The sequence below is a fragment of the Muscardinus avellanarius genome (assembly GCF_963383645.1).
Source record: "Muscardinus avellanarius genome assembly, chromosome: 1".
Lineage (NCBI taxonomy): Eukaryota > Metazoa > Chordata > Mammalia > Rodentia > Gliridae > Muscardinus > Muscardinus avellanarius.
In genome coordinates this window covers 150,948,044-150,963,758 of record NC_137786.1, presented here as the reverse complement: position 1 = coordinate 150,963,758, position 15,715 = coordinate 150,948,044, and the positions used below count along the sequence as shown (strand labels likewise).

The following is a 15,715-nucleotide window of genomic DNA, read 5'->3' as shown; positions in this document are numbered from 1 at the left end:
CCAACGAAGACCATGACTTGGCCATGGTCTTGGCCTTTGCCCGTCATAACACTGAGTGAAAGAGATTATGCTGATCACCTTAAATATGTAGAAGAAACATTATTGGAACAATTCTCCTTTGCTTTAGTAAATGGAATTTAAGAAGCACCATAATACCTCCAGTTTCAAAAGATATCATAATATCAGCTTCTCCTGAGTGTATCCTGACAAAGCTCAGAGGGATGGCACTACTCCAGGCCTGCAAGGCCATCTCTACAGCTTTGTCCACTTCTGCAGGGCTCATGGAAGTTGTATATTTGGATACTCTGTGAAAAGAAAAGGAACATGCTTTATTTTATTTTATTTTTTTTCAGTAGTTTATCCTAAATGAAGGCAAGCATTATGCAATAGGTTATGGAAAAAGAAAAAAAAATTCAATGTACCTCTAAAATTTAGACTTTTTTCCTGAAACAGTAATTCCTATTTTGCTTTTATCTATGTCAAATGACTGTATGTTAAACAAGACAAATGAAGGGGTGCAAGGAGAGGCGGCTGAGATGATCTCAGATTGAAACACTTTGACTTTCATTATCATTAAGCTATCCCTCATTTTGACAGACAATATTTGACAATATTTGCATAATGTTCAAATTAGTGAGAAGTCTATCTTTCTGAAAGCCATGTTTTTTGGGAGAGAATCTCTTTTCCCCGAAAGGCTGATTTAAAAATTTCAATTATAGCTGGGCTTGGTGGCGCATGCTTGTAATCCCCGCGCTTGGGAGGTGGAGACAGGAGGATCGTGCTGGTTCGGAGCCAGCCACGCTGGCTAAAGAGACCCTGTTTCCAAATAAAATATAAAATAGGTCTGGGAGTGTAGCCCGGAGGTAGATAGGTTTCCAGGAACCCCAGTACCACCAAAAAAATAATTTAAAAAATTTTCAATTATAAAAGCCAGACATGGTAGCACACGCTTATAATTCCAGTATTTGGGAGGCTGAGACAGGAGGATTGCACAGGTTCAAAGTCAGCCTCAGCTACTTAGTGAGGCTCTCAGCAGCTTAGTGAGACCCTGTTTCAAAATAAAAATATATAATACAGGTCTGGGAGTATAGCCCAGAGGTAGAAAAGCCCCTGAGTTCTACCCCCAGTACCACAAAAAGAAAGAAAAAAAATTTCAATTATAAAAAATATAACTGTGCAATTTTGAGGTTTTGCTTTTTTTTTTTTTTTTTGCAAATTTTCATTCAAAGGTCAACAGGATTTCCCCAGGACTGTTGGGAAATTTTTTTCCCTTAAAATAATGCCTTCTTAAAGAGGAAGTGTTAGCTTTAAGAAAGAATGTTGTCTAGGACTGACAATGGGTTGAGTATTTCAGCAAGCACTGATGTGATTGTGACATCTGAAGGCAGGAAAAGGTAGAGCTTGTTGGACAAATGGGTGGTTCTCTGCTCTGAAACCCACGGCTTGGGGATTCTGGGGTATGCAAAAGGAAAGACAGGAGAGAGGAAGCTCTACCTGGAACCTTGGGCTTGGCTGAAATAGTAGCTGCAAAGTGAGAAGCGAGGTGTGTGGGAGCCAACCTCAGGAGCAGGACATGAGCCTACTTTCTCTCTCTAGCCTTGCACTCCAGTCCCTCGCACAGAGTAGGGGCTCAGAAAATACTTGCTAAAGTATAAAATCAAAGCTAGCCCTGTAGGGGCCATTTAGTGGCTCTCAAGATTAAGGATATGTGAAAACCACCTAGGAAGCTAATTAAACATACAAATGTGGTCCAGAAACCTGCATGTTAGCAAGTATCCTAGGTTATTCTGATGCAAGAGGAACAATTTCAACCAGAAACCAGTCATAGTAATGATGGGTCCCCAAAGGAAGGACCTTGTCCTGCAGACAATGGTAAATAACTCAATTCAGGAGGTGGAGGGAAAGGAACAGGCTCTCTTTAATCCCAGGAGTTAGGGACTATCCCAAGTTTGGAGCCCAAAAAAGAGAGCTGTAGATTTAAAGGAAAAAATCAGAAAGATCCTCAAAAGAACTATTTAATGCTCTCAAAAAAAGCCAAACCCGCAGGGCGTGGTGGTGCACACTTGTATTCCCCGTGCTTGGGAGGCGGAGACAGGAGGATCGCGCAGGTTCAAAGCCAGCTTTGCTGGCTTAAGAGACCCTGTTTCCAAATAAAAAGATAAAAAATAGGTGTCTGGGAGTGTAGCCCAGAGGTAGAAGGGTTTCCAAGAATCCCAGTACCACCACCAAAAAAAAAAAAAAAAAGCCAAACCCACTTTGCAATATAAATCTGTGATTTATCACAAGTTTATATAGTTGGTACCTTGAAATTACCCCATATTGTAGATGTCAGCTGTATTTTTGAGTTGATTATGTGTGTTCAGCTGGAAAAGACAAGGGTGGAGAAAAGGGTAGCACCAGAAAAGAAGAGAACATGGAGAAAATCTTGTCTCTGGGTCTGTCAATTGACAAAGCAATGGTAACCTTAGCTAATAGTCTTTGAAAACATACTCTATGGTAAAGATGATTCTGAGCACCGTGTGTGTGTGTGTGTGTGTGTTGCTAGGTATCAGACCCAGGGCTTCACACATTCTAAGCAATCACTGTACCACCAAGCTAAATCCCCTACGCCAGCTCTAAGCCTTTTGAATATGGTATGTCATCTAACCCTCACATCAACCCATAAGAGATAGGTAATTATCACCTACATTTTGTGATTAGTCAGGATTTGAGTCCAGTTCTGTCTGACTCCAAAGTTCATGCATGTAATTATTATGTAACTTAAATAAAAGCCTTCTGGTATTGTTATAGAAAGTTATTCTGCCATTCAGCAGTTATACAGAGCACTAAGAGAATGCTATTGCCTTTTGAAGGAGGGAGGCATGAAGCTTGCTTGGGAGCAGGAGTGGCTGGGCACTGTGTGTGTGTTTGAGGGATTTGGGGGTTGCTCCATTTATCTCAGAATATTATATTTCTCCAAGTGCCGTTTCATCTGGTCCATGCCCCTTATAACTTTGCTGTACAGTCATGGACTAAAATCATAGGACTCAATTCAAGGGAACCATGAAAAGATTCTATGGACTTCCATACATATTTGTCGTACTCTTATTTTATAATGACTCCTGTAGTCAACTGCTAATGGAGGATATTGTCCTGGATGCTTTAGTTTTTTTTTGTTTAGAGCGCCACCTTATGGATTCATATGCTCCTAGCATGCTATGCGAGGCCTAGTAGAATGCTCGGAATGCTCCCTGAGTGTTTGATCACAGGCTGGTGTTCTACAAGAGTCTAACAGCCAGCTCTGCGAGGGAAAATAAAACTCTTCTTATGTGTTTGGTTTGCTGATGTCTGTGTTGTAAACACTCACTGTGGCTGATATCAAGCTAGCGACTTGCCCTCACTCCCTGGGATGTTGGTAGAAGACCAGAAGGAAGGAGGGCCCCATAGTATAGTGTGTTCACCACACAGATAAAAAAAGATGTGCATAGCCTTGTGCCAATAAAATGCAGTAACACAGAAAAAATATTGATTACTTCTATTTTAAATATAATGAAATTGTGACTTTATATAGTTTAATAATGGTTGTATCTTGGTAGCCAGCGCACAAAATTCTTGGGAGCTTGACCACTGGCCCGTACATTTCTGACATTTTAAAGATCAGCTCCTGTGCATTGCTAAGAGACAGCTTTGGGACACCAGTGCCTGGGCAGTTCATCCTTTCCTGATCTCCGGATACCATCCAGATGTGCTCATCCTAGAAATGCAATTCAACCCCATCCTGGCCTGGCTCTCCACTGCCAGGGATGAAGTCCAGACTCCTTAGCATCATGTTCTAGTTGCTGTTCAGGCTGCCTCTCAGCCTCAATTCCCTTTCCTGCACCTTCTGCTCAAGCTCAAGGCATTGCTGGTGCACCAGTGCAAGAGGGCCGCTCAGCGCCACAGGCCATTTCACTCTCTGCTATTTGCTTTGTCTGTTTTTCTATTGGAAATCCCTAATGTTTGCAAGACCTGGAGCAAGACTACACATTGGAGGCCATCCTTTCTTTCCAAAATGGCATCCATCTGGCATGCATGTGGCCCATACATGCAGACACCATGCACTCCTCTCAAACCTACTGTCAGGCTGCAGATTAGGCACCTTGGTTGATCCACCCTCAGTTGAACTAATCTGTGAAGGAGTTCTGCTCTGGGCCCAGAAGTGGGTCCAGGCTGCTGGAGCAGGGAATTCTGGCCTCCATACCCAGAGCAAAGGGAGGAAGGAAGGTTCTTTCCTTTGTTGGTCTACACTGGAGGAGGCTAGAGTGTAGGGTGGTTGGTGGGGTGGCAAGAGGAGGTTGGGATTGCTACACTGTCTTCTTGTCAGTCCCAGTTGTTACTGCCTGGCTCCTAGCAACTGGACACCTCTTTCCATGTGCCCCTGCGGTTCTCTACTTAGGTCTGTGGCATCTATCTCTTTATGCAGAGCTGAAGATTTTTGCATCTGTCTTCCTCCAAATTCTGTGAGTTCCCTAAGGTCTGAAGAAGGGGCCTATTTACCTTTATACCCCACAACCAAATGCCTGTTATAGAAAATAAATGATTGATAAATGACTTTTAGAATCAATGAAAAATCAAGTTATTATTGTGTGAGTTTATCTTTATTATTGAGCAAATCATTTTGAGAAAACTGGTTGGTATTGTTAGGTTATTAGTTCTAGACTAGATTACTTTTTTAAAAAAGATGAATGTGGCCAGGCGTGGTGGCGCACGATTGTAATCTCCGCGCTTGGGAGGCTGAGACAGGAGGATTGCACAGGTTTGAAGCCAGCCTCAGCTACTTATTGAGGCTCTCAGCAACTTAGTAAGACCCTGTTTATAAATAAAATATAAAAACATAGGTCTGGGAGTGTAGCTCAGAGGTAGAAAAGCCCCTGGGTTCTACCCCCATATACATACACAAAAAGATGGATGTCCTTCCTTCCTTCCTTCCTTCCTTCCTTCCTTCCTTCCTTCCTTCCTTCCTTCCTTCCTTTTTTTCTTTTCCTTTTCTGATACTAAGGTGGAAGCAAGGAGCCTTCTACCTCTGGGATACACCCCCAGACCAATTTTAATATTTTATTTGGAAACAATGTCTCACTAAGCTGCTGAGAGCCTCACTAAGCTCCTGAGGCTGGCTTTGAATTTGAAATCCTCCTGTCTCAGCCTCCCAAGTACTGGGGTTACAAACGTGTGCCACCATGCCCGACTTTGAATGTGCTATTTCTAATTGGTAAATCATTATCTGTAATGCCTAATGATGGTTAATGGTGATATTATGGTTTCAAGTGAATTTCCTATTGTCAGAGTTCTTATTTTTTCTTATGGTTGTAGGAAGGAAGTCATGACTTTTATATAGATCAGAAGAAAGATATTTTCTTAAGAGCAATGATGTGTGTGGAGATTGAAACAGGAGAGAGAGAGAGAGAGAGAGAGAGAGAGAGAGAGAGAGAGAGAGAGAGAGAGGTATTTTGATTCTGTCTGAATTTGAAAAGACTCAGTCTCATTACCTGTATGTCAAAATATTTTTTTTCCATTTGGGTTCACCTGGAAAGAGACGATAGTTTGCCACATCAGGAACTCCACAGCGAGGCCTCTTGATTACATTCATTGTATTTTGGTCCAACTTCCCCGTGACTTGGAGACCAAAGAAAGCTTGCATCTCCTTAATCTTCTTTGCCATTGCATTGCCTCCTCTCCCGGCAGCCATCTCCCCAACGTGGAGGCCTCCTTTCTTTGTATAATACTTGTCAAGATATGCCTGCAATGGAGAGGCAGGCTGACACATTTGTGGTGTTTATTCTTGCTCATGTAAGACAGGACAATATTCTTTTTTTTTTTTTTTTTTTTAAACTGGAGGTTGAACCTAGGGGCATTCCACCTCTGAGCTATACTCAAGCCCTTTTTATTTTTTATTTTGAAATAGAGTCTTACTAAGTTGCTCAGAGTCTTGCTAATTTGCTAAGGCTGATCTCAAACCTGTGATTCTCCTGTCTCAGCCTCCCAAGTACTGGGATTATAGGAATGTGCCACCATTTGAGGGTGACAATATTCTTGATGTGAAAATAGTGTGTAGAGTATATGTTTCCATTTTTGAAAAAAGTTAAATACATTTACATAGACATAGCTTATACCTATTTCAGATTATTGATGATTATCTTTGAGTAGTGAGACTTTTGGCTCTAATTTCTTTTGTCTTCTTGCATTTTTTCTTCTTTTTTGTGGTACTGAGGATGGAACCCAGGGGCTTTCTACCTCTGAGCTATACTCCCAGACCTATTTTCTATTTTTTTAATTTGAAAACAGGGTCTCACTAAGTTCCTGAGGGCCTCACCGAGTAGCTGAGGCTGGCTTCGAACATGCGCAATCCTGTGGTTTCAGCCTTTTCAAGTACTGGGATTACAAACATGCACCACCACACCTGGCTTGTCTTCTTGCCTTTCAGAGTTTTTTCTTATTTTACTGAATCTGATGAATATGCACTATTGCCTTAATTTTTTAAAAGAAAAAACAATGGAAGGAAAATGAAGTGTACATTTTCCCTGGGAATTAATATTTGTCATTGAAATTCCTTATCTAGTTTGCAAGACAAAGGCTGTTTTCTTTGTAAAGAAGTGATGTTCTCATTTTCATGACGCATAATGTAACTGCTTTTAACTCTCTGAGGCATTATGCTCCAGCCTCTGATTTGATATAAAGGCAGAAGTCAATCTACTTAGTTGAGGCGTTTAAGCAGTTCAGGTGTGTTGTGGGATGGAGTTTGTTTTCTTGGGAGAGGTTTCTTAAGACAAGTTCTTTTGCCCCCTTGAAACAAATAAAATGAGCCAGAAGTTAAAAGGCCTCATTTGTACATACAGACTTAAAACCCCTTAGAATATATTGTCCCAAAACACATTTTCTATGACTCAGGGCTGGGACTGGGTACAGTGAGAGAGGCAGGGTGATCAAATGCAGGGTTGAGGCCTGACTCCAGCCCAGGAGTTTTACCTGCTCAACTATTTCAGAAAAATAACCAAAGAGCACCTAAAATTTTACATGCATCTATCATATATGTCTCTATATATGATTTTTTATTATATAGTATAGAGTTCCTTGTTTACTAGATATCCATTATAAATGATATCTCTCTTGTTCATATACTTATTTGTACATTATATAAATTATGCATATTATTTACTAATAAGCTATATAAAATAATGGAACATAAATAAATAATAAATTTAAATAACAAAAATTGGAAGTGAACTTAATATCTTACAATAGGGGATTAATTTGATATGTTATTATAAATTTATGCAATACAAAACTAGGTCTCTACCAAGATCACATTTTGTGTGCTTGTGTGTGTGTATATGTGTGCACGTGTGTGTGTGTGTGTGTGTGTGTGTGTGTGTGTGTGTGTATGTGTGTGGTACTAGAGATTGAACCCAGGGGCATTCTATCTCTGAGCTACACTCCAGCCTGATTTTGTTTTTTTATTCTGAAACAAAGTCTCACTAAGTTTCAGAGAGTCTCACAAGGTTGCTGAGACTGCCCTTGAAACCTCAATTCTCCCAAAGTACTGAGATTACAAGCATATGCCACGGCGCCCAGCCTACAATCACTTTTTTGAAAAATATTTAATGTCATGGGGGAGTGTTTCAACATAATGGTAATATACTGAGAAAAAGAGAGGAGAAATCTTTACACAGTTTATAAGCACAATTTCATAAATGCTTTCAAATAACACAATAAATAATAAATGAATGTATTTGTGAAAATTAATATTTGTCATCTCTGGGTGATGGAATTAAGTGTGACTATTAACTTCATCTTTATACTTTCCTATATTTAAATTTTTTTTCCCCCTTTCTGCTGAGCTGGGGATAAAACCCCGGGTTGTACATTCTGGGCAAGTGCTTTACCACGGAGCTACACCCCTAGTCCTATTTCAAAGTTTTTTGCAATGAACGTGGACTTGTTACTGTTAGGGAAAACAGGAAGGGGTAAGCCTGACTTGTTTGGAGAGGGCGCTCTATTTCCTTACTCTCTGCTCTGTGTATGAGAGGAGCTCACTTTCTTGGTGATGGTTCCTTCAAACTTTTAGGTGAGATGAAAACCCAAGAAGGAGGAAAAGTGGGAGGCAACACAGAGAGCCAGGCCTGGGCGCCTACATGCAGCACTCTGAAACAGGCGAGACTAGTGAGCTCCACTTCCACGCTCAGCATTTTCTGTCCTTTATTTTTATTTATTTACTTCTTATTTTTATTTGTTTTGGTGGTACTGGGGTTCCTGGAAGCCCTTCTACTTCCGGGCTACACTCCCAGTCCCATTTTTTATATCGGCTTCCAACTTGCGCGATCCTCCTGTCTCCTCCCAAGCACAGGGATTTCAAGCGTGCGCCACCACGCCCGGCATTTTCTGTCCTTTATGAAAGATGAAATTGACTCGGAGCTAGGCGAGGAAGTGCATGCCTGTAACCTCAGTACCTGGGAGGCTGAGGCAGGAGGTTTGCAAGTTTAAGACTATCCTCAGCCTAGCAAGACCATATTTAAACACCAAAAAAAAAAAAAAAAAAAAAGGGCTGAGGATGTTGCTTGAAGGTAGAATGGCTCGAAAACTCCCCCCCACCTACACATACACACCCACACACACACTTACACACACACAGATGAAATCGATTTGGTCAATTCCTTTATGTGCAAGTTGAAGTTTGAATTCTGTTCCTCAGTTCTGCTCTTTATATAAACCAGATATTCACTATTTCTGAGATTGTTTTGATTTCAAGTACTTAGTTCCCCTGCTGAGTTATATGTTATACTCTACAGTCTAAATTTGCTTCACAAAATATGTTTTTATAAGGGAAGGTGCTCATAATAAATTAAGTGAAAATATATTTGTCACACTATTGCAGGAAACTGTTGTATAGTCACAAACCAGGACTCAGGGGGATAAAGTGGGGGAGTCACCAAAAACTCAGTAATCAAAATAAATAAATTAAAAAAAGCAATTCAGTGCAAAAAAATTCATGATAAAAATATCTCAAATTTTTAAGTGAAAAGAAGATCCAACCCTGCCTTCTCTTCCTTATTCAAATCGTGGTTTGAATTGGAGGAAAGAGTTTTGAAAGGTATAGCTGAAGGGATTAATAATGCATATATGTGCATATACACACGTGTGTATATGTATGTATGTATGTACGTATGTATGTATGTATATGTGTACTAGGGATTGAATCCAGGGGATTTCTACCTCTAAACTACAACCTCAGCCATTTTTATTTTTTGAAACAGGGTCTCACTAAGTTTCTGAGCATCTCGCTAAATTGCTGAGACTACCATCCTTCTGTTTCAGCCTCCTGTAACACTGGTTTTATCTTTATGATCGCATTAAGATAATTTCATTCAAAATTAAAGTCTTTCTGCTGGGCATGGTGACACAGGCTTGTAATCCTATTACTTGAGAGGCTGAGACAGGAGGATTGCAGGTTTACTGCCAACCTCAGCTATTTAATGAAGTACTCTGAAACTTATTGAGACCATGTTTCAAAATAAATGAATAAAATAGGGATGGGAGTATAGCTTGGAGGTAGAATGCCACTGAGTTCACTCCCCAGTAACACACACACACACACACACACACACACACACACACACACACTAAATTAAAAATATATATGTGCTAGACCTGCAAAAGGTTTAAGACTGGTCACAGTAGACAGGATTAAAACAGTGCCTTTTAATAGGTAAGAATAAAAATAGAAACTATGGTTATTAAAAAAGACATGAGTGAGTTGCTCTCTACCTGATGCTTCAGTAGGATGTGGTTCTTATACTGGTAAAACTCTTGCCACGTTGCACTGTAAGACCCAACTTCTACTGGTGTCTCTGATCTCACTGGCTCAGCTGCATGCTCCTTCCTTCCTGCTGGGGATGCTGACTGTAGCACAGACATGGGCCCTGTGCTTGACACCGTTTTGGGCTCAGTGTTTGAGCTCCTTTTCTTTAGACAAAGTGTGAAAATATTCTTTTTTTTTTTTTTTTTGGTGGTACTGGGGTTCCTGGAAACCCTTCTACTTCCGGGCTACACTCCCAGACCTATTTTATATTTTTATTTGGAAACAGGGTCTCTTAAGCCAGCGCGGCTGGCTTCGAACCTGTGCGATGATCCTCCTGTCTCCGCCTCCCAAGCGCGGGGATTACAAGCGTGCGCCACCACGCCCGGCCCGAAAATATCCTTCTTTGAAGAATTGTCAGCTGTTTTTGGTATGGAGACCCCGAAATTCCTGGGAACATTCTTGTCACAGATATTGACAAGGTCTTATTATACTTTTTGGAGTCTGGGTGTTCCAACAGACACTTAGACGTGCATTTAGAATTGCTTCTGTCTTGTATTTCAACATTTAATGTTGGCAGCGGCTCAAAGATTTCAAAGCTCTCCAGAATTGTCTCATCTGCCCCTTTGCCTTCTCCACTCCTCTGTTGTTCAAATCGCAAAGTTTTAGAATTGATTACCAAGTGGTCCTCTCCCTCCTCCTCTCCCTCCTCCTCTTCCTCTTTCCCTTTCCTCTCCTCTATCTCTTCCTTGTCCTTCAGATTAACACTAGGGATATTCTACCTTAAGCTACACCTCTGTTCACTTTTATTTTTATTTTGAGACAGGCTCCTGCTTAAGTTGCTGAGGGTCTAAGTTGCCGAGTCTGGACTTGAATCTGCAATCCTCCTGTCTCTGCCTCCCAAGTGCTGGGATTTGAGGCTTGAGCCACAGAGCCTGGCCTCCTTTAATTTTTTTCTAACATCTGACCGACAGAGATAATGGAAGCCTAGAGTGTACCTGCAGCCTGGTGGTCTCCAATCTTCTTACTCAGTGTACTTTAATAATGTTCTTTTTAAAAAACGGGAGTTTAAGACTCAAATTTGGGTATGTTTTCAGATAAGCTTAACTTCAAGGTATGTTTCTTCAACATTTATTTTCTTTTCGTCTGAACCCTTGAAATGGATTTGTGAGAAGCTTTGATGTAGTCTGAAAATTGTAAGTTTTAGTCTGGGCTATGTCACTAACAGGCTTGGACAATTTCTTTTAGTTTCAGCTTATCAATAAAATGAGGAAGGTGTTCCCTCTACTGCTCACTCCAGTGTGAAGATCAAATGAGTTCCTAAAAGTAAAATGCTCAAAAAACTTTAAATGTCTCTTCATTCATCAATGCCCCTTCTGGAAATCTATCCTGAAAGAACACCCTTTAGGTTAGGCTGAAGTACAAAGATGCCCATTGAAACATTTTTCATATGGAAATAATTTATTTGTCTAACAAAGGAAATGGAGGAATAAATGATAAGATAACTAACATATTATGGAAAGTTTGTGACTCTTTAAAAACATGTTTATGAAGATAGCATAAAAAATAAAAAATTTCTCCTAACACAATAGTGAGAAAAGTAGGAACTAAATTTTTTTTGTGTGTGTATGATACTGGGCATAGAACCCAGGGGCATTCTATGTCCGAGGTCCACTCCCAGCCCTATTTTTTAATTCTTTTTTTTTTTTTTTTGAAACAGGGATTCACTAAGTTACAAAAGGCCTCATTAAGTAGTAGCTGAGGCTGTCCTTGAACCACGATCCTCCTGTTTCAGCCTCCCAAATGCTGGGATTACAAGTGTGTGCCACCGCGCCTGGCTAGGAACTAAATTTAAATACAGTAACAAATTTAAAAAAACTTTATTACAGAAAATAAAATCATAGTAAAGGTGCCTGGATTTTTCAGTTTACATTGAGAAGGTTTTGTTTTTATTTTTATTTAATTATGAGTTCATAATAATGGGGTTAATGAAAATTTATGTTATTTTTAGAGACAATTTGAAAAGCCTGTTTTAAGTATTATATTAATAGTACTCTATGGTCCCTAACTTATGATGGTTTGGTGCAGCTTACAATTTTTTAAGTATATGATGACATGAAAGCAATATGTATTCAGTTAGGAAGCATACTTTGGATATTATGATCTTTTTCTAAGCCAGCAATGTGTGCTATGATACCCTCTCTTGATGTTGGGCTATAGCAGTGAGCCCGGCTCCCAGGCAGCCAGATAATCACCAGGATAAACAATCAATGCGCTGTGGCACCCTGTGCTGCTGAACAATGACATTTGGTTGGCTAGGTGTATCAAATGCACTTTCACTTGTGATATTTTTTACCTATGATGAAGTCATTAGGACGTACTCCTATCATAAGCCAAGGAGCATCTGTACCAATGCTTTTTTTAAAAAAAAAATTTCTAAAATTAGCTCAGGACTTTGAGAACAGTTATATATTTTACCATCCCATCATTTTTCAAACCTTTACTGGAATCAGGAAATCAGAATTTAAAGGATGTAAGTGGGTGTAAAATAAATCAAATAAGAACTATGCATATTTTCAAGTGCAGATGTTTGTGTCGGTGTGTTTTGGAGGGAGATATGGATGCTGTTTGGAAATGTGCCCTATCTGGTGTTCCCAGGCAGAGGAGAGCAGTGTAGAGGTGACAGGCTACCAGGACCCAGACGATGCAATGACCTGGCCTGTTCCTGGGTCTCATCTGTATCCCCTTTCCCTGGTCTCTAAGACAGTGACCTAGGGCTGCTGCTGAGTTCCCATCCGTGCTCCTTCTGGCCAGGGCTGGTGCACTTCTTTCTTCTGCCCGACTGCCCTGTCTCCACATCTTCACAGTCTTCACACAGGCTCTTTCACACTGTTCTGGTTCCTGTCAAATGTTGCTTCCTTTGAGAGACCTTCCTGGGCTTCTCCCCCACCGTTCCTTGCACTCTATCATCGGTTAACTTTTTTCTATTATTACCGATTGTTTTCTGAAATATTCTTGTGCCCTTATGAGTTGACTTGCTTTGCTCCTCCCCATACATTCCCACCCTCTCCCACGTCCCTACGTAAGCCCACGAGAGCAGACACTGCCTTGTTTTGTTTGCTCGTGTTCCTCCAGCTCATCTCACATGGTAGGCATTTAAGAAACAAACTTGAGCTGCCTCTTTTCATATTGTTTTCATTGGTGATTTTATAATGCTTATGAGGTTATATATTTCTCTAAATGATATGGTGGGACATTATTCTTTCTAGTCTCTGGGATCTGCATTGGAGGTTTGACCAGATCCTTTTAGCCTCCCAAAGATTCCTTGTTCACCCTAGAACTATGGGGACCTTTGCAGGCAGAAGGTGCTGTGTGCCAGGTGCCAAGGTGTGGATGCATCTCTGAGCTCCTTGGTGTAAGGTCTTTCTGCCAGTAAGTTACAACAGATGCTGGGGACGGCTAACTTGTTTGGAAAGTCAGAAGTAAGGAATCATTAAAAATCTCCACAATTCCAAGACTGTACTATTATTTCTAAGTACCCCTAGCCAAATCCTACCTGGCCCCTGACTGTCTAGGCTAGCAGGGATTGCTTCCCCAAAGCTTTCTGACCTTATTCCTTTGTAGACTGAGGCCAGCTAATTTATTTTGGTAAAGGGCTAATTGTTGATACTGATTTGTTTGTTTGTTTGGTTTGGGTACTAGGGATTGAACACAGGGGCATTCTATCTCCTAGCTATACCCCCGGCTCTTTTTATTTTATTTTAATTTTGAAACAGGATTTTGCTAAGTTTGTGAGACTGGACTCAAATCTGCAATTCTCTTGTCTTAGACTCCCAAGTCCTGGCATTACAGGTATGTGCCATGATGCCCAGCTGGTCGTCAATGTTTTGACTTTGTAGCCTTTCCTGTGCCTCAGTGGCAAGAAAGCAGTCATAGGCAATATGTAAACTAATGATATGTCCCGGTTTGGCTCAGGAACTGTCGCTTGCCTGAAGCCCACTCTAGAGTTAGGGCTCCCACCATCTCAGATCTGTTCTGGCCTCAGCCAGGCCTTCCATCAGGAGGCCACAAACCTCTACTTCCTCAGTCATGGCATGAGTCTGGGTAGTAAAACATTACATAGAGGGAGAAGCGACTTAGAGCTAGATGGCACCCATAAAATACAATCTCCAATAGATCCCACTCTTCTGAGTTATTGTGAATTTAGTGCGTCTCCAAGTTATCTCTAGCCAAAGGAAGTTAAATTCAACAGGCCTGTCCTAGGCATCTGCTGTTGAATTAAACTTCCTTGTTTTTATGCACGGCTGTATTGAACAATTTTAATGACTAGTGTTGTGGGAAAACTGACCAATTAGAATGGATTAGTGGTAAAAAAATAAAACTGTTAGGGCCAGGCCAATGTGCAGGGTGGAAAGTCAGCTCTGCGGTGCACAGGCCCACGCTCCCACAGGTGCAGCTGGGCATGCAGAAAAGCGTGCCTAAGACACAGCTGTAATCTGAACTTTGACAGACTCTTGAAAGAAAGACCTGGGAAAATATCTCCCATATACACCTCTCATGAATGCTGGGGATTCCATCACTAGAAATTAATTTCTACAGGTCAAGGAGCACCCCCTTATTTTCAAATGTAAAGCTAGGTGGACTCATTTTGAGTCATGTTGTATTTACAAAAATTCTAATATGAATAATTTCTATCAGATCCTTTCCAACAATCAGATGGTAGAGATCTTAAAAGAGGAAAACACAGAAAGCATGAGTAAATAGGATCATGAGAGAATATGCAGAGTGAGGGCTTGCACTTAAGAAAAACTTGGCCCTCTTTAAATTTTGATCAAAGTAACACTGAATGCAAAAGGCATCTTTCAAAATGTGAACACAGGAAAATCTTTTTGTTGTGACTGCTAGGAACTAAATTCACAACCTGCCTCTAGCATGAGAATCTTAGTCCTCAGTCTTTATATTTCTGCTCCTATTTCCCCCATTATTTCTTGTTTGTCTTTTTGTATTGCATGCTTTTTCATTTTGCAAACTGCCTTGAATTTTGTATAAAGCAAGATACCTCAACATTCAGTCATGCAATGCATGCACCTAATATGTACCCAGCATCCATTTTAAATGGTACCAAGGACTTAAGTGCACTTATTATTTAAAAGAATCATAGATAATTGCCTAGTTTTTCATTTTTCCCTTCCAGGTTTTCCTGGCTAGGAGGAGGAAGAGGGTATTGGGCAAAGATTCACAAACCTGTGCGAGGTGGTAGTTGTTTCTCCACGTCCTAGGGGTGGCTGCAAATAGGGAAGGGGCTGCAGTGGACAACTTCAAGGCTGTGACGAGGAGGACAGCAAGGCCAGATGCAGGGAGCACCTTCATCTCCTCTTGGAAGCTCGGTAATTATATCAGCCCAGAGATGGCAGCCAGTGCACATTTGCACTTCGACCCTGAGCTCCTTTTATAGAGTCAGGCAGGTCCGGGCTCTCCAAGCAAGGATGATTCATGTCTCAAATGGTAATTATACAGCTTGTTTCTCTCCCTGATGATGGGGTAACACAACCAACTGTTCACAGGAATCAGGGAAAAGCTTCATTCTTTTCGATTTCCAAGTCACAAAATAAGCAAAATAGTCACTTTTAATGGAGTTTGTTCGCTACTGACACACATTGGGGTAAACTTGATTAATTTGAATTCAACTCTACTGGAGCATTTTATTAGTCTCAGTTTTAAGCTCCCTTACCATTCTGATTATAGAAGAGGGCAATGATTAGAATTTAATTGAATTAGAATGTAATGGAATAATCCCGGGTTCCCCCTCCACATTCAACCCAGTCACCTGTATCTTCTGCATCCACTTCGACATTTCTCAGGAATGAATGTTGTTGATAATGATGGTTCTGAGACATGTAAGATCCT

General features: G+C 40.7%; 1 protein-coding gene across 1 annotated transcript in view; it reads right to left on the bottom strand.

The window, feature by feature from the left end:
* The window catches only part of MMP20 (matrix metallopeptidase 20), a gene marked incomplete at both ends in the record, with an annotated part of 56,988 nt that extends 41,810 nt beyond the window's left edge, over positions 1-15,178 (bottom strand). The window contains 3 exons of the mRNA XM_080719838.1: positions 157-305; positions 5,505-5,755; positions 15,053-15,178. Coding sequence (XP_080575964.1) covers positions 157-305; positions 5,505-5,755; positions 15,053-15,178 — 526 coding nt within the window. The remainder of the gene's footprint in view (positions 1-156; positions 306-5,504; positions 5,756-15,052) is intronic.
* Between the last annotated feature and the right edge of the window lie 537 nt (positions 15,179-15,715).